The 19,198-nt window shown below is 38.9% G+C and overlaps 1 protein-coding gene across 2 annotated transcripts in view; it reads right to left on the reverse strand.

Moving 5' to 3' along the window:
- LOC105228043 (metabotropic glutamate receptor 2) overlaps positions 1-19,198 on the reverse strand; it is a 213,686-nt gene that overhangs the window by 11,460 nt on the left and 183,028 nt on the right. For both annotated transcript variants that reach the window (XM_049450831.1, XM_049450832.1), the window contains exons 3-10: positions 18,045-18,187; positions 15,029-15,199; positions 14,016-14,160; positions 4,859-5,001; positions 2,358-2,466; positions 2,082-2,250; positions 1,801-1,907; positions 287-436 (exon numbers count right to left, since the gene is read on the reverse strand). In XM_049450831.1, the coding sequence (XP_049306788.1) occupies positions 287-436; positions 1,801-1,907; positions 2,082-2,250; positions 2,358-2,466; positions 4,859-5,001; positions 14,016-14,160; positions 15,029-15,199; positions 18,045-18,187 (1,137 nt within the window). The remainder of the gene's footprint in view (positions 1-286; positions 437-1,800; positions 1,908-2,081; positions 2,251-2,357; positions 2,467-4,858; positions 5,002-14,015; positions 14,161-15,028; positions 15,200-18,044; positions 18,188-19,198) is intronic.

Below are 19,198 nucleotides of genomic sequence, written 5' to 3' on the forward strand. Positions count from 1 at the left end.
TAGGATATTACAGCTTCGGTGTAGCTGAAGTTAATGTGTTTTCTTGCTTTGTTTTATGATTATAAAATATATATGATTAAGTGTGTTAAATTTCTATAAACAGCTTTATTGATTTAAATTTGTGAGCATGAAAGCACTAATTCTGTTTGTGCGCCTAAAAGCTGCAAAAAAAAAATTAAAAACTCATTTTTAAAGTGTTTGAAAAACATTTTTCATCAAAATAGCGTTTGCTGGTTTATATAATACCAATCTTTTTTCTTGAAATATATTTTTTTATTGCGCATACCTGTCATATTCAGGCGCAGTTCACCCTCGTAGTATTCACCTACTTTGATCCAATGGTAGAGGCCCTCCGCTGACTGCTTGAAATGGATGATATTGTAACGCGCTGGACCATCGCCATTGGCATCGAAGCGAAAGTGATCACCGCTGAGACCTGGAAAGCATTAAAAAGGAGTATAATTTTAAATTACTTCAAAACAAATAATGTCACACATAAATCTGAAACATAAATGTACTTATTCATATATGAAACCAAGCTGGATAAAAACCCAATTGTAGCGCAAAATTGGTAGGAAAATTACTTTCGCGAAAGTACTTGCATAATTTCAGCCTTACAGCCTAAACAAACTGATTGCTTTTTCATGATTCGTAGGTGTATGCACAGCGATCTCTCCTGTATACATATGTACACTTATACAATGTGTGTCTGTGTGTTCTTTCCAGCTGTTGGTTAAATCAGCAGCCGCACCAAAATGGGTTAAACAATACATTGCCGTTGCTGCTTGTTTAGATGTCAAAAGTTTTGATGACAATTTTTCATTCAACGCTGTTTATTACTTGGACCTTTCACGCTCGCATTATAAATTCGAACGCGCCTATTTATTTTCAACGCTGCCAATTTCGCTTATCTGCAGCAGTGCCATGCGCAACCGCCAATCAGCCGAAGCCATCAGGCATAAGCAACAAGCCACTCAAGAGCGCCAAGCAAAATATTAAGGCAACGCAAATCTAATCACGACGTACACACACACATATGCAGTGCAATTTGTGTGTTGTTGTTGTTTTTTGTGCGCCGCTCATTTTTCATTTGTTTATTTGTTGCTATTGTAACTTTTTAGCGGCAACGCCAACCGTTTTATCTCAGCGCCACATGCAGCGCGTTCACGCATATTTCGACCCTTTCCAAGCGGACGAGCAATTTTTCCTTTTACTGTTACATTTTCTCTTCCTTTTTTGCGCTCTTATGATTATATAATAATTTATTGAGTTTCGTTTTCAATTCAATGATGAGCAACGCGGCCACTGGGCTGGTGGCGCCGGAAGTTGAGCGACGCGCGTGGAGCGGGATTGAGCGGCGCACTGAGCAACAAAGCCAATTTTCCACTTGGTTGCCTCGATTGTGACAATGACAATGGGAGCACATCAGCAGTCGCATTAGTTGCAGTAACAGCCAGGGTGTCAGCGAAACGCGTCCTCGCAGCTTGCCGCACACCAGCACGTTGCTGTCGAAGCGAAATGTTACAAAGTGTCATTAGGGTACGTGCTCTAAGTACACATGCCAATTTCCATGTAAGCTATGCTGATGAGGAGCATATTATGTGTGTATGTGTGTGACAGCTGGTTTCGTTGCACCAGTGGCATATGTATAGACAACTCTTATACCCAGATGTACGCTAGAAAGTTGTAACTTAAGTAACTGAAACTCACACTTCCATATCCTTTCTAATCATAACTCAACTATTCTGCTTGATTGCCAGATTATTAAATTATCCCCCCTCCCCCTCGCATGCTACTTACCCTGAAACTGCACTTTGCGCAAGTATTTCAGCAAGTCGGCGCCTTTGGTGGGTCTCATGGCATCGCAAAGCGAGGGTCGTCCGCCGCAGAGGTCGCGATGCATGTCGCTGTTAATAGCCAAATAAAAAAGAAGAAAAGAAGAGAAAAATTTTAAATTAATTTAGAGTGCGCAGAAAATCGTGCTAAGTAGTTATATTATTAGTTAAACTATTTGGCTAGCAATATATATAACTTAGTATTTTACACCAAATGATGCACTCCCGCGCTTGCAATCAACTCACCGTAGCGCGTATGCAAATGCCATCACCGCGTCGCTGACGAACTGCAGTTGATCCTCGAAGTCTGTGTCCTTCGAGAGGCGCTCTTTGGTAGTGCACGTGCGATTGTAATTGTTGTATGGTGTACTTAGGCTCCCGGGGTAGCGGCATTGGAAGTGATCCTCCCAGAATTCTGTGAAGACAATTGTAGTAAAATAGTTTTTTAAAAGTTTTGCGTTATTGTAAGTCCGCTGAGGAATTGAAGAAAGAAAGAAGACAACATATTTTAGATTCACTCACCTACAAACCATGGATTTCGTTGATTGTTTTCCACCGTTAAGTTTAGAAAGTATTCCTCGAAACCTTTAACAGGATTCGCTTGTGGCTGCACGGACAAGGTGCCCTCAACCTGTAATTGAATGTATAAATAGAAATCTTAGTGAATGGAAATTTTGCTTGCTACAAAGCACAAAATTCTAAAATTTTAATTCCTAAGCTTTAGTGTTGTTTTGGCATTTTCGAAATATCATTGGCAGCTTGCAAAGCTTAAAGCATGCGAGCCATTGCTGAGTAAGAATTGCAAATAAATTTTTCAGTATTAAAATTCCCTCTGGAATTCGATCGAGTTTCGATATTACTCGATATTACTCTACTTTCTTTACGGTCAACTAACAAGTTCTGGCACATAGATGGCGCTGATTCGGAGTAGTGTTTGGATGTTCAAGCGTAATAAACCAGTTTTTGCGGCGATATCTGACAATGGATGAAAGATTGTTCCACCATTTTATTCCGAAGTCCTATCGACAGACATTCTAGTGAAAACCTTAACAGTCGGCGTTATTGGACCGTTGGGAAGTGCTGCTTCACCAAGACAATAGATCGCGCCATAAGTCAGTGAAAACGATGACAAAAATCCCTGAACTGGGCTTTGAATTCCTGTCATATCCACCATATTCTCTAGATCTGTCCCCAAGTGACTATTTTCTGTTCTCAGATCTCAAAGGCGTGCTCACCAGGATGAAATTTTATTCAAATGAAGAGGTGAATGCCGACATTAAGGCCTATTTTGAAGCAAAAGGCAAATCGTACTACAAAAATGTTATCGCAAAGTTAGAGGGTCATTATAATCAGTATATTACCTTTGATGCGAAGTGGCTAAATGAGATAAGCCTCCTCCTAAAAAGCCACCACATCCATGCAGTTGTACACGAAGTCACAACACTGTCACACTTCAATACACCACACCAACATAACCCACATATTCGTACTATATCATTACAACCCACACGCAAGAGCACCCCACACCCACACAAGCAAACACATACTCGATGACGTCACACTGGAGAACTGAAACGTGGCATTTTGATTTCAAAAGAGTGAAAGAAAGTGGTAAGTGTCAAAGAGGGGAAGTGAGTGGGTACAGAATCATAACAAAAAAATATGTTTTACTATGGCAGGCCAGGCACTCTTTAATTGACTTGTTATAATAACTATTTTAGCTCCACCATTTCTATAAAAATTTAAAATCTTAAAGCAAGCAAAACTAAACTAAAATCCAAGCCGTATATCTCGCCTGATATACTTTCTTTGTCAGTCCAATTTGCGGGAATTTTAATAAAATCATGTTCAATAATTTGTACATTAAGTCTGAGTTGAGTTGAGTTAATTTAAAGTCAATAACGGCATTTAATTCTCCCGTTAAACATTAAATCGATTGTCTGTATTACTGTTGTTGTCATTTCGATTTTCGTAAGAAATTTGCCCGTAACAACAATTAATATCAATTATCCTGTCGTCAATCATACAAGCTTTGTGTGTAAATAAACCACATATGCGCCGTTACCTCAAGCGCCGTCTGCTCATGCAGCTGCGGCAATTGTAAACGCATTTGTGCGCATATATAGGAAATATGTACGTTGCTGTCAGTTTTGCATTATCTGCTTACATGCAGGCACTTGTTTGTATACTGAACTTCACGTATCAGATTTAACCTTCACAATTAAATGAAATTATTAATGAGCATCGCTGCGGAAACGCAAAATAAAAATAATTTTGTACAAAAATATATATTCTTTATGATCCGAAAATCATAATAAATGATTAAGGAAAACATGTAATGCTCAAGCAGCTATAATTACTTTATCTCTCTGTGAACGTGTGCGGTCATGGGTCATAGAGGTTATCGCCGCAAAGGTTTGGTGAATGGCCGCTGCCTGCGTTAGTTGTGCTTATATAAACTAGGTATGCTTAAAAGGTAACATTAAGTTGTCTGTCTGCGGCACTCCCACACTTGCAACAACATTTGCAAGAACGCCCACTCACGTCCCGGCGCACATGGCTGTGTGTATTTGTGGTGTTTGCTCAAGTAAAATGAGGTTACCGCAGCCAGTCGACCTGGTCTAAGTGATTCCGACAGCAATTCATTAATCAATTTGTTGCTCATTCCGGCGCTTTACCCACACACACACGCACATGCATGTGTGTGACCTATGCTCCTAACTTTTAACACAATTTCCGTTCACACAACAGCAGTGGAAGGTGTCCAAGTACCCACAGTGTTCAGTTTATTGCCGGCGCAGCACATTTTTTGCTCCCCATCGCTCAGCCATTCGCTCTCTCGTGTACACTATAACTATTATTTGCATTTATGCTTGTTTGCTGATGCTTGCTGATGAAGTGCCTTTGGCCAATTGCCATTATAAGTGGTCATATCCTGCGCAACACCGACGCATGTGCCTTCCCACGCTTAATACACTATAAAAGGCGAGCGCTCGCCATTCATTAACCATGCAATTACTTACCTCCGGCTCATTGCCGTCGGATACCAGGTTGCGCGCACTCCAGCCGTCCGAGCCGATCCACGAGAAGGCACCGGTCGCATTGTTGCGTCGCACCGCGCGCATCACCTCACGCACTTCCTGATCCGAGCCGAATATAATGGCACCTGGAAATAGAAGTAAAAGCCATTAAATGAAATGGAATGACTAGTTTGGTTTGATAAAACTGCCGTGCTTTGTTATGACTGCGCTAATGCCGCTTGATTAAGTTTTCGGTCACGAAACATAAAAGCATTGCGCTGAGGATAAAGATAGATTCTAACGAAGCTGCGGTGTGAATTGTAGTGCGCTGACCTTGAAATGTAATCAGTTAGTAATGTCATAATAATCAACGCAAAGTTGACAACTTAATGATGTGAGGTTTTCTGGTTGAAATCTGCCGATAAAAACATGCTCTTGTTGCAGAGGCTTCTCTTGATTTTGGGGTGAATGAGACGATACTATAGAAAAAATGTAGAGTCTTACTAGGGAAGTTATTTGAAGAATCCATAAGCAAGCTGAATATGGCTGTTCTGAATAATGTACTTCCAGGCCTCTAGTTACCAGAGTCAACTTTTTTATTTTAGTGGTTTGGATGAGTTCTAGTCACTACACTAGTCATTTCGCTTTGTCAGCACTTTCTAAATTCATTTGAGTGCTTCTCCACAAAGCAGAGCATCATTTGATTATATTCAAATTTGAGGAATGCACTGCGACCCTTTCATTTGGGTGTAATTTACCTGGCGGATCTCAGCGCACAACTCTGGGGAGAAATATTCGTCTTCTCGCTTTAGCTCGCTTTCACACAGATGTTATTTGGCTACCCAGCGAATACTTGTTCTAAGACCGAAATTCGTGTCATTTGTAAAATAATCGTTTCCCGTGGTTTATTGAGCTCTTTGCTTTTAGTACAATATTTAACTCAGTTGGATAAGTAAAGCCTTTTTACAGATTTAATTTGTTGTTTTCTCACGGGACATAATTTCCCGATTGCCTGACGACTTTTTCTCGTGATTTTAGCGCAATCCAGGAGCATTTGCTTTTCGGTCGCAAAGTCGACATTGACCCGTTGAACACTACCCTAATCTGTGCCGATGCACCGCAGCCTGCAATGACCTGTACAAAACTCCACAAGCTGACTTAATTTGTCTCTCGGAAGAGCCATTGGTTTCGTGTACCATTTTGTGCCATACTCTCCCAGAAACATCCTTGCCTGTCGAAGTCTAGGTACTTATTGCCAGTCGAGTTGTCTACTTGCGCTTTCCTCTTTCCATAGCTTCTCGCTTAATGTGTGGAAACCCATAGCGGAAAACGGTTTCGGTCCTTTCGCACTGATTGTCGCACCTTGTTTCGCTAGGAGACAACTTATTCCTCTATGGCCACCTACTCTGTTAAGCCCTTTTATACATTCTAGTACCATTGTTAATTCGATTTCAACGTACAAGACTACCAGAAGTGGCATATTTTGACAGAGCTATCAAGTTTAAGCTAAATTGGTTGAGGTGGTTGATATACAATATAAGATCTAAAAGACCCTCTGCATGCTGTTACAGATGACCTATGTTGAAGGTTGTATCAATGTAGTCAAAAATATGGACCTTGGAGGCGTGTTTATTAACAGTAACGAAGCGGTTGAGAACACTGTGGATATACTTCTTTAATCGACTTATCCGTAAAAAAGGTTTAGCAACCTTCCTATGTGTTTTGCTAAACTTTAAATATACACGTGCGACCCTTTTGGGTTAATATTGACAACTGTACACCAATTCAAATGAAAAAGGTTCTATCCATAGCAAAGATATAAGTTTCATCGAAAAACTACAACATTGTTGCCACAAATATCTGGTGTGGCAAATTTAAGGATTAAACATTTTCGCAAAAAAATTCACCACAACGCCACCGCACGCACTTCGTTCCTGCTTGAAGAAAAAAATAATGGAATTGTAGAACTTTTTTTATATTTAAACCGCCTGTGTGGCTCTACGAAAAAACACCCCGCCAAACCAAAAGCTAGCAACTTTTTGTGGCAACTAATTTTCGCTCCATTTCGGCCATAGTTCTGCATGTGAGCGGGATATATGGTTAGTTGCGAACACATGGCTTAGCTGGCCAACACAATTTCCGCAGGCAGCTTGTTGCTGTGTTATTTTAAATGTTCAAATGAATGTGCAGAGGCCACGGAAATGTTGCAAGAGTGAAAAAATTAAGTAAAAAATGCGATATTTCGACGCCCTTTGCGGCATGGCAGCAGTTCGCTGCGTTAAAATGCCAAGACAGAGGCGCCGCGAAGCATTACATTTGGAAAAATTGCAAAGTCATTTTCGGCGCGATATTCGAAGAATGCCACGGAGAATGTGCAGCCCCTGTGCGGTTGAATGTGGCGCCTGCCACACTTTTCTGCATTCGCAACTACGCGCTGCTCGGAAAGTAGGTTAGACGTGTGAATGCTACGCTTGGCTTGACGGCGCGCTCGTGTGTGCGCTTCGGGAAAAGGTGTTGATGGCTCAAAAAAATTGTGTGACATATGGGCTTGATGGCTATCAAAGACGCTTGGTGCATAATATGGCCTACTTTCTGGCACTTTGAGTCAACGCAAGTTTGTAAAGCTAAAAAGCGGCTAAGCAAAAAAGGGGACCACACACACCTTTGCAGCCAAAGGCTCGCTGAAATTGCGCGGAAGGTATGTCGAAGAAAATGCTTCAAAATGCCGTTGCCTCGCAAGAAGTCAAGGAAATTTGCGTTAAAGGTAACTAAAAGCGGCATTTATCAGCATTTTTCTTACAAACGTTCCAATATTAACTTTCCGTAAGCGCCAACTCTTCCAAAGTATGCAAAGTCACTTTAATTTTCTCGGGGGTATTGTATACATTTTATTTTTAACGCTAGCTTTGCCTCACCAGGGAGAAAACACTATTTATTTCAGCAACCCCACTGTAGCTTACGTGCAGCTGATACATTTTTCCGCACTTTCACTAATCCTGCTCACACACATACACATATATATATATACATGCGTTTATTATGCACACACATTGTGAAATGTAAAGAGTATTGTAATTATTATCAATGCTACGCTCCAATGCGCCTTAATTGAACCCTTACCTTTTCTACCCAAGCCGAGCAGTCGAAATTTTTGCTCTAGAACCCAGGCGTCCTACGAAAGGAGTACACCTGAGGAGTTACTCTTCTAAGAAGAATTGACTTGATGGAAAATGGCAAATGAAAACACTGAAACCTACTTCAGCAACACAAAAAAGGTAAAAGGAGCAAGTGAAAAGGTTAATTTTGCACATAAATCAACATCATTTGGATAAAAGCAAAGCTTTATAGTTACGTGTGGGGTTGACAGCAAGTAGGAAGCAATGAAAAATTCGTAGAAATGAGAAAAATGAAGCATAATAACTTTCCACTTTTCGTATATATGTGTGCGTGTGCGTGCGTCTATGTGGAGGTAAATGGAAATGTAATATCCATGAATAGAATTTATGTGCCTCTGCATATGCTCCCAGCTATAAAACTTCAAACAGAAAATTGGAAATACTTGATGAAAATCCAACTAGTCAAAATAAAGTAGTTTCAAGAATTTTTTTTTAACGAAAATAAGCCAGTTTTCCTTTTTGTAGGCGATAAATTTTTTTCCTGGAATATTTTTAATCAAAAAATTCTGCTTAATTAAAAAGGAGTCTCTAATTAACCTAAGTTATGCTACAAATATTTCACTGGAAGCCTTTTTTGATGAGTGTTAGGTACTATGGCTCTCAATTTTTTTGTCGAGGCTCATAAAATTCACTTTAAACATATTGAGATCTTACTTTTGAAGAAATTTACTGAAACGATTGACCAAAATTTAACTTAACTCCTTTTACGCACACAACTCATTCTTTGTGCAACTTTTGTTGTCACATCATACCGATTATCTGTTATTGTTGCCTCGTTGCATTTTGAATTCGCTTCCATTTCGAACTTCTTCTTAGGTATAGCCATTTATTCAGCCATTATTCAAAGCAACTCGTTCGCATTGTCACTTGAACGTGCAATTTGACATAGTCAATGGTTGTCAGATATCTTAACGACAATAAAGGCAATAAACGACACTTTTCGTTTTCTCTGGCGTCTCTATTGGTTTCGCTACTTCTTTGCATTTTGCACTTTGGAATGGAACGGTTGGGCGGCGAGCAGCGGTGATTGAAATGAGGAGAGAATGTATGAATTGCAGTTTCGTTCAAACAATATGGGAATGTGTGGACTGGGGCGTTAGCGCAAGGTGCACGCAGAAAGGTTGGCAATTTGAATAATGGTATGCACGATTGCGACAGCAAAGAAGGTGAGGCATAGCAAACGAGAAACGTGGAATAGTTGGCGCAATTTTTATTGCTCATAAGACAAGAAATTTGTATAAAACTATAGTTGCTGGAATTTTTATTTTACTTCAACTGCATTCTATACTCAATGCTTGGCGAAGGCAGCTGACAGTAGCAAAGGATTTAAAAATCGTAAAAAAACCACATGTTATAAAATAGTTGAACAATTTGCAGTCTTCAGTCATTAATCATTTCGTGTTGACCTTCAGAAATCCTGAATGAGTTAAATAGTAAAGGCTGCTGATTTATTATCCAAAGATCAAGTACGACAAGTACGCGAATTTAAAAAATCTTTACACAATAATGCTGAATCTTCTTCTGCTTCGAAAGTACGCATTTATATTAGAGCTTAAAGTAGAAATAATGAATTTTCAGCCAGAGATATATTTGTTTTGATATCTACAATTTGCCTCTTCAAATCCCCAACGACCACAAGTTTCATTATCTGTATGTCGCTCCTTCCGCCTTCTACCCCACTTGTGGTCATGTGCCTTTGCTATCTTAATATTTAATGTCATAAATCAAACGCAGACATTCTCTCTAACCAACTACACATGTGCGCGTGTATGTATGTGACTTTCTTATGCGCCATGTTGTATTTTACTTCTATTTTACTAAATTGTGGCTTTTGTGTGTCTTTGTGTGTGGTTGGTTGGTCAGCCAACATTTTGATATTGTAAGCCTTTTGCTCTCAAAGTTAGTTTCCGAAAGTGTTTCACCGCCCCTCTCCCATTTACTCGCCTTGAGTGGGCAAATGTGCAACGAATTGTTTTAATGGCATTTGTGCATTTTGGATTTATCAAAGTCTCTGCGGACATGTGACAATGATGGCGTTAATAAATCCAATTATATAACATACGAGTAGCATTTTATTTTAAAGTGAAAAGCTTGGCTGCGATTTTAGTGCGATTGTCCATTAAGAAATTTACAACTCTTTTAAAATAATTTTATTGTTTACTTCAGCTTAATATATATTTGTTTGCGGTGTTGAAATAAGTTAGTAGGTTAGGCCGTTGGGTTGAACCAAAAGCAATGGATATTAGTTGGATAGAGGCTTTGTCCTTAAATTCTAAACAGTTGGATCATCATATTCTCATCGATCGACCAAACATTTTGTACTTGCAAAAAATTCTTTAAGGCGTGTCTATGGAGAGGAAGTGATGTGATGATCCCACCTTGGTTGCTTTCATACAGCTTTACCAAAGAGCGCTCGAAAAAATATTTGGCTGTATCGCGTGTAAAGAAATTGGACAGTCTGCAGTCAGAACACCTACCAATGCAGCGAGATTGACTCTGCTAAGAGCCATTAGTTCGTATAATCTCTCATGGTTCACTCTGGACCAGAAGGCTCCCGCAGTCGCGTAAGTTATCGTCTTTGATCAGCGCCTGCTGAGCTCACTGGAGGTCCGAGACTTCGGCAAACCGATTCCGGTGTAACTGAGCACCCATTAGAGTATAATATGGAAAAGGTTTAAAGCTATTACTAATGAGATCATCTACTCTTTAACTAGTTGTGAGCGTACAGTCATTGATCTCACCTCCGCTTGAAAGACGTTGAAAGTGGAATGGTAGACTGAAACTAGGGCTGATGGAGAGCTTCAGACAGAAGACTCCAACATCTACTCTCCCTTTTAGCCTCGATCCATCCGTTAAAAAGTTCCTTTTTACTTGGAGAATAGGCGTTCAACGGAATTGTGCCCCCCACAAATCCCTCGCGGGTTATTGAGTTATGAAAGAACCATCAGGAGAGGGTTCAGCGATGCAATGATCTAAGTAGGAAGGAATGCAATTGAAACAGTGCAGAATTTCAGTGTATCCCTGTCCGGGGTTCCTCATATACCCAGCTTCCCTACGTCTAATAGCAGCCTCTCTCCCAAGCCTGCCAGAGTGGTGGTGAAGGCAGCTCTTTCTACATGCTCAAGCTACTTAGCTAGTCTGGTTTTTTCAAGCGCCTTCCATCAAACAACGACCCCATAAACGTTACCTACGGTTTCATAGAACCAGAGCACTCCTTTTGGTGCGAGACTCTACCTCTTCCAAATTGCTTCTCTACAACAGTATAAGACAACAGATTCCTTTCTCATAAACTCCTTGATGTTTGGCTTCCATAAGAGCATCTTATCGAGGAGAAGACCCCTGTCCACCGGTTGAAGCATAGAGCCTTCCAACGAAAGGAGAGTAACATCCGCGATTTTGTATATCCCAGTAAATAAAGCTAGGTCAGTTTTATTTGGATTTATGGCTAGTTCATTTCCTTCTACTATTTGGTAGCCAGATACCCTTGGGTTAGATCGTTAAGGGTTCTTCAAGGTTTACTCAAAGAGATATGAAAACATCACATCTCGCATTTGTGATAAATCAGAAACTATTAGATAAGTTGGAACTTGTTACAGTTACTAAGAATGAGCGTTTGCAGCTGACTTTTCGAAATTGCTCCGCTTTGAGACTAAAAGCGGTCAACGAGGAAAAAAGCGCATTGGAAAAGGTAAGCCGGTTCAGCGCCCCAGCTCCTACTAGTTAATAAACATTACATTTACAAAAACAAAAGATCAAAATTTTCCAAGTAATCCCTGCTACTATACTTTTCTATAGCTTTTTCAGTAAATTTTGTTTTTGTGTGTTTTGAATTTGGAAAACAAATACACAAATAAATTAAGTGTTCTCTTGCAGTATCATGTTCAGCTACACCCTCCGTCAACAACTCACTTGTATATGTCTCCAAAATAGAACTACCGTTTGTCACTTCGTGTTGCGCTCGTTCGTTGTTCTATTTTCTCCAACAGGCAGCTGCAAGTTTTCATAAAATTTAAATTAATCTTTTATCTTGTTAGCTGCCTGCGTTGTAGTTGCCAACAGCTGACGGTTAACAACAGTCTTCGCAAACTTTTACAAGCTACGCTGCAAATGAGCGCGTAAATCAAATAAATTAACGGTTGACTGAATAGCTGAGTGAGTGACTAAGTTCATGGGAAAGTGGGCAATAGGAATGTGCCATATGAGAAGCGCAGTTTTGTTGGACTGGACTTGACTCAAACCCCACAAACATCACTGGACCTTATGTATGGCAGGCATTTGGCGCTCCCATGGCCGCCTGCAGCGCCACAGCCGCGGTGTGCTTTTCGTCTGCGTTCCTCGAAGTTTATAAGTTAATTTGGTGGAAAAAATTTTCGCAATCATTTAATTTCGCGTGGAGGTGGCGAGCGGGTGCTGAATATTTGATGGTACTCTGAGTGCGGTGCTCGCCTGCGGCATAACGGTGTAATTCGGCGGAACGGAATGTAAGAAATTTTTAATATTTATTACACTTTCTTTGACAAGTATAGCGTTTCGGTGGTGCTTTGTGAAAAGGAAATGCGCGGCCAATTCTAGGTAGCTAATATTAAGTGGCGGAACGAGAATTAGCGCTGATCACATGCGTGTAAGCTAGCGTAAGTGGCTACTTAGTATTTAAGTAGTGTTTTAAAAGTTTTGTGAGAATTTCAAATTCGGCGAACTTGTGCGTTTCACGGAAAGGATTGTGTATTAGATTGTCAGTCTCGAAAACTACTAAATACTCGTATGATCGAACGAGTCAGCTCGGCCACGAGGTGACAGCGGTTTTGTCGGTATAATAATATAATATCTTTTATTTATTAATCGTTTTTACTATCCTATCTTCTAAGCTGGTTCGAACTGGACACAGTGTGCTAAATTTTTCTAATATCGGTTCAATAGTTTAGGGGTCCCCCGCGGACAATCAATGTGACACGTAATTTTTATATATAAATATTAGAGCGGGTCCATTTTTTCCTATAAAATCGTGTATACGTGAAATGTTCTACGGATCATTGAGAACAACTTTGCCTAAAAGTCTAAGTACAGTTTCGAGCCAACGATTTTTCAGTTAAAATTTCAAAAATCTGATTAATCAGTTATATGAGAGGTAAGTGTTATAGTTATCCGATATAGCCGATTCTGACAACTAATCAATAGAATATAAAGATGCATCTATGTATTGAATTTCATTCGGATATCTAAAAAAACTCACGAATAAAATTTTAAGATCCTTAGAAAATTTCGTCATAAAAATTGCTGGCTCGAAACCGGTTTTAGACCCATCTTCTCTAAAGAAAAGTTGTTCAGAATGATCCGTAGAACATTTTCCGTATATGCCATTTTTCCGTTTTTGGCTCTCTATAAATCAACCCGCTCTAATGTATATTTCTCGCAGCATTGATTTCACTTCACAGGTTTGCCGGGAAATATATTTTTATTCTCTACCTAATCATAATTATCACACATTTCATTAATTTTCCGTTCATAAATTTCCGTTAGAGCAAAACTTTTTTATTCGTGTGGAATTAGTGAAATTCATCTAACCCACCTAAAGAGTTTTTCAATTTGCATGAACATGTGGTCTAGCTTTGTCATTATTTCTCTATTGTGGTCGCGAAAATAGTTTGAAAGCGCCATACGTGATGGCTCGCTTATGCATGCAGCATGAAGCATTGTAGTTTAATGTTACGTACACATTATTTAGAGCTTAAATGTTTCGTGACTTCCGTCTTTGTTATCGCACTTCCTTTTGGCAGCTAAGTAGCGCTTACCAAATGTGAATAAAAAGAAAGCTAGAAATATTAATCACGTACTGCACTTGTATGCATTCTCTTTTTTCCGTTCTTTTACGCACAGTTTTTGTGTGCACGTCTGCTAAGTTGCTCATAACTACGAAACTGTAAAGTTATCACATATGTTTGAGCTTATGCTCGTGGCTTTTGGTTAGGGTAGTACGCTGTACTTACCTCTGGCACGTGGCTTTGTCAGCAACTTTTGCACAATATTATCGTAGGCGATCTCCTCGGCGACGCCGGAGTCCTTGACGAGCTTTTCCTTGACAGCGATGCAGATGTTGTGTCGTGCCAGCAGCTCTTCCAGCTCCTCAAAGGCCTGCGTAGAATATATAGAAAGGAAAAAGTATAAGAGAAGTGCGCTTAAATTAAAAGGAAACATTTAAACGCGTTGCTTTTCAATCAGCAATCAAGTGCCACTTAAGAAATATTTTCTAAAATGTACTCGAATTGAGCAACTGCTTGTTGCATGTCATGCGCTTGCATCTGCAATTAATCATTTGCCACTTTTAGCCCATCTCATTAAGCGGACTTATGCAAAATACGGTGGGCGGTGCTTGCAGCGTGGCAAAAGACTCATTATAATTTGTCGCCTGCTTGAGAGCTATTCAAACTGTTTGATTTGAAAGTAGGGTTAGAGAAGAAGTAAGAGAGCGGTGGTGATAGCAAGCGCAAAGAGCAATTGCTGTAACGTCAACACACTCAGCTGGATAGCCATTATATTCTATTGACTCTGCTAGCGGCGCTTGAATGGTGTGCGGAAGAGCTTGCTCGAAATCTTAAGTGTTAAGCGGAAATGTCATGAAATTAATTAATACAGTGGCATTTGAAATGTTTTCAGAATTTCGCAGGCATTCAAAATTGCGGAATTTTAACAATAGCTGAGCCCGTAGGCGATGCAATTAAATCTTTGGCAAGCAGCCAGCTCCTATCAGCGCATTTGGCTTTGGCTTGAGAGCGAGCGCAGAGAAACACTAACAATGCAATTTAATGAAGTTCTAATAACCAAGTGTCAAAGCTAAAAAGCATTCGCAAATTCTATGCGGAAATTAGTAGCAATCGAAAACGGTTTGTGACTTGACACGTGGCAAGTAGCAAGCCTTAATTAAAACTTTTAACTTTGCCAACTGCAGCTGGAGAAGCGCAAATTTCATATTTTTGTGGCTCGTATGAGTATTTTTACTTACTTTTATGCCATAGTTGCTCTCTTCGTATATGATTGAGACGTAACTCCAGCCCATGCGTTTGACAATCTCCACCATCGCCTTGACTTGGTAGTGATCGGAGGGTATTGTGCGTGAGAAATATTCGAAGCGCTGCTTGTTGCTCAGTTCCGGACTGGTCGAGAAGAAAGAAACCTGGGAAAATTGGGAATTGAGAATGAAATAAAAATGTTAACATATTTGGTGGTGCAAAATAAATATCTGGAATTTGATCAATAATGGCAGGCAATACCAAAATACAAACATATCAACGTAAAGTGTTACATTAATGAGTCTACTGGTGCTTTTTCAAAGAGAGATTAACAATTTTACGAAAATTTCCCAGCCCCATGTCCGCTGCTACGAAATTGTTATATGCTTGAAGCATACTTTTAGGCGACAAATTTCTTTTCTTGTGTCTCTAAGCAGCCTCTTATTTATAATTTATTTATTTATTTATTATATTATTATATATTATTTATTTATTAATTGATATTTTTATTCTCCTGACCCACTAGTATCACCCTCCTAGCTTGGCTTAATCATGGCAAAAATTTTATGAATATGAATTGTGTATATAAGACCGCTCAATATTTATTGCGCCGAGTAAATATTGATTCAGCTTATTTACTAGGTTATTAGCTTTTTGTAGGCATAACTTTCTCCTTTGTTTGTGTGCCGTTAATGCGCTGCGCACTCATTGATTTTATGTCAAAACTTTTGCTTTTTTCAATTACGCTGTCATTCGCGCGCGCCGCAAGGCTTTCAATTGAGTCATAATTAAAGTTTATTATTGAAATGCAAGGCATTTATGCATAAATATATATATTGAAGACACTCACAGCAAGCAAAAAAGGGATGATCCGGAAGCCTTTAACGATGACGTTAATGAAGTGGGCGCACTTAATGGCTATATCGTTGCGGCAATGAGCGCGCTGTCGCAGGAATAATGATTTCTCGCCTTTTATGTGAGAAGAAGAAAATTGATGGAAAGAGATAATCATGGAAATGAATATGCGCTATCTGAACTGAATTTTTCATTGCCCCTCCCAAAGAGAGTTTGTGGCCAATTCTTACTTGCGCATATTTCCTCTACAAACTTTATAGTTTGCAAACGAAAAGTAAACAACTCAAAGGTGGCAGTTATGTGGCAAATATGCCGTTCAACTGCCGTTCATGCAGTAAATATGCAAGTAAATGCCGTTATTTTATCGTTGCTATTAACTTTAAATTTTATCGCGCTCATTTCTTTTGCAGCGAGCATTGTGCCGACTACATTGAACAAGTAAATGCTTTCAAGTTAATAAAGTGTGGCCAAAGGTACGCACGCGTTGTGATAACGGCTTATAAATGCTGACTGGAAAAGCAGCGTGTCGCTTAAGAGAGTAAAATGTGAGGCATTTGGTGGCACAGCGCTTGACCTAAGGCTACAAGAAGCGGTCATGAGTTCACATTTGTACGCAGAAGTGGTCGCTATAAATAAATTATAACAGTTTAACTATTACGGTATTATGCGACAGCAAAACCAAAAAAAAAACAAAAACAAAAAAGTAAGCTACTGGAACAAAAAAAATTAAAAAAAAAAAATTTATTTTTATTTTAAAATAATGATATTTTAAATTTTGACTTTTTTCGTTATTTTGTAAATCACAAATAAATTAAACTTTTTTCCTTTATCACAATCGAAATTGCGCAAAATACGAGTATTATTAGCTTTCAACGTACTACCTGTGACTCCGATCGTATTACGTATACGCCCTGTCAGCCCAATATAAGGTTTATAATAGAAGGTTTCTATAGAACGAAACTAACACTGAAGTCGTCAAAACTAATGTAAACTGAACATTTTCCTCGCACACACATCTTAAAATTTCTGATAATAATTAAATTGCCGGGAAAATTGAAAGGTCAGAAGGAAAACATGAATGCCAGTGTACAACAAGCAGTGCTTGAAACGTGCTTGCAAATAGCTTGTAAGTCATTGTTGAGCAACAATAAAATGTTGCTGCATTTCTGAAGAACGTTCGCGACGCTTGAAACAGTGCTTACTTTGCCAATACGCGTGCCGTTAGAGCAATGAAAACTATAAAAAGGCGAGAACTCCAATCACACGCTGCGGACTTGCAGCCAGCGGAGAGCTGCAAATATTGCAAGGTTAACCGTAGTTAACTTTTGCCCAAAGCAATATCAAACTGGTAAACTGCAAGCTCATATGTGTGCGCACATGCAACACAATATAAATATTTGCGCTTTATGCCACCAACATGCGTTTTTATTATTTGTCAGTGCGTAGCGCAGAGTGTGAACGATAAGCTCGAAGTTTTATTATTTTCCATTTATGCTGACGCTGGCGCATAGCATGCAGTCAGCGAGATAGCAGCTATAACTTGGCTTTGAGTGGGTATTTTACGGCATGGTGACATGGTGACATGGCGTATGAGTGACCCATGCATACTCACTGGCAATAAAAGCATTGAAGTGCGCGCTGTTGATTGGTGTGAAAGTGTGATTCCGAGCGCAATGAAATTGTATTTTCACGGCAAGCATTTACGAAGCACATTGGATACCTTCATAGCTTTAAAAGCCATGCATTTAGTGTGGGTGGCATGGAGGTGTTTAAATTTAAGCTGCAGAGGAGATGATAATATATCGTAAAACTATATTTTATGCGCTGTTATATTAAATATATTTTCTTGATTTACGCATAAGAGCGGCTAGAACTCCTTAATCATTATATATTTAGCGTATTTTAAATTTATTCACTTGGTATATGAATATATAGCCCCGAAGAGTAAAGGAGACTTGATGTATTGAAATCAACTTATATACGTATAGTTGTTCTTGGTATAATAACTTAAAATTAAATTGAATTCTAAGCCTTACGCACAACCACTTTCAACGTATAAAATTGTATTGATTTGTTTGATATTAAAGCCGGCCTTTAAGATTTAAAAATCTTGCCGTTTATTTCACTTTTATAAAGCATTTTTTTTTTGCTTACCTGAGGTATACGAAACAGCCGCAGCAAGTTTGCCACTTGTATGGATGTTACGGAAGAGGCAGCGCCAACTACGCCGGAAATTACCTTCCGCACCTGCGTCTTGTTGCAGTGGTACTCGGCATCGTCAATATTGCTAATGGAACCTGGAATAAGTCAAGCGAAATGAAAATAAATTGTGAGTATTAAAAATTTAAAGCGTAGCTCTTAATATGCAGAAATTATTAAAGAAAATATATTTTTTATTTATTTTTTATTAAAATATTTTTCTATTTTTCTTATTAAACTAATTTATAAATCATTTTGTAGTTATGTGCTCAGTATTTGTAAATCAAAGCATACTATATATTGAAAGAAAAAACAAAATTTTTAGAAAAAATATTTATTTACATTATTTATTTATAAAAGCAACATTGCTGAACTACCCACAATTCGTGTAAATTTTTTGCACAATATTTTGCTATTTCGTTTTTTCTCTCGTTCTGTTCAAATTGTTTATAGCTTCATATGGCTAAAGTGCCTATTTTTCCATTAAGTGCATACCCGAAAAGTGTTTATGTGTAGCTGCCGCACATAAATTGCTTGCGTGTAACCACAAATGCAATTAAAGCTGCTCCCAGACGCTTGAAATTCAATTTGGCATACCGCAAGCCAGCCAGCCCACGATAGTGATAGTGTCAGCATATGTCTGCATATGCGTGTGCGTGTGCATAAAAATGTTTTTTTTTATTGTTTGAACTTAATGCAAACTAAATGACATTTAACTGCCCGCTATAGGCATTTGACTGTCGACTGGTTACTCATACGCCATGTCTGCCAGCATTTCTTAGCTTCAAAAACTGTTATGCCATTAAATGCCATTACAGCGACTTTCAAAGTAAATTCAAAGTGAATACCTTGCATACGCCGTAAAGTATTTTGCAAAAATTCTGTTCATTTCAAGTAAAAACATTGCAGATTTTAACTAAATGCCAGCAGTAAAATGTCAGGCATAGCTGCAAAGGCATTTCACTTGTATTTGTTTACGCAAAGAAAAGCATCAATACTGTCGTGCTATAATAAAAAAAAATGTGCTGCATCGTTAGCTTTATGTGCTAAGAATTTCTTGACCATTTCATGCTCCAAAGGCAGCGTTTGTTTGTAAAGTTCGTAAGTGG

The sequence above is a fragment of the Bactrocera dorsalis genome, chromosome 3 (assembly GCF_023373825.1).
Source record: "Bactrocera dorsalis isolate Fly_Bdor chromosome 3, ASM2337382v1, whole genome shotgun sequence".
Lineage (NCBI taxonomy): Eukaryota > Metazoa > Arthropoda > Insecta > Diptera > Tephritidae > Bactrocera > Bactrocera dorsalis.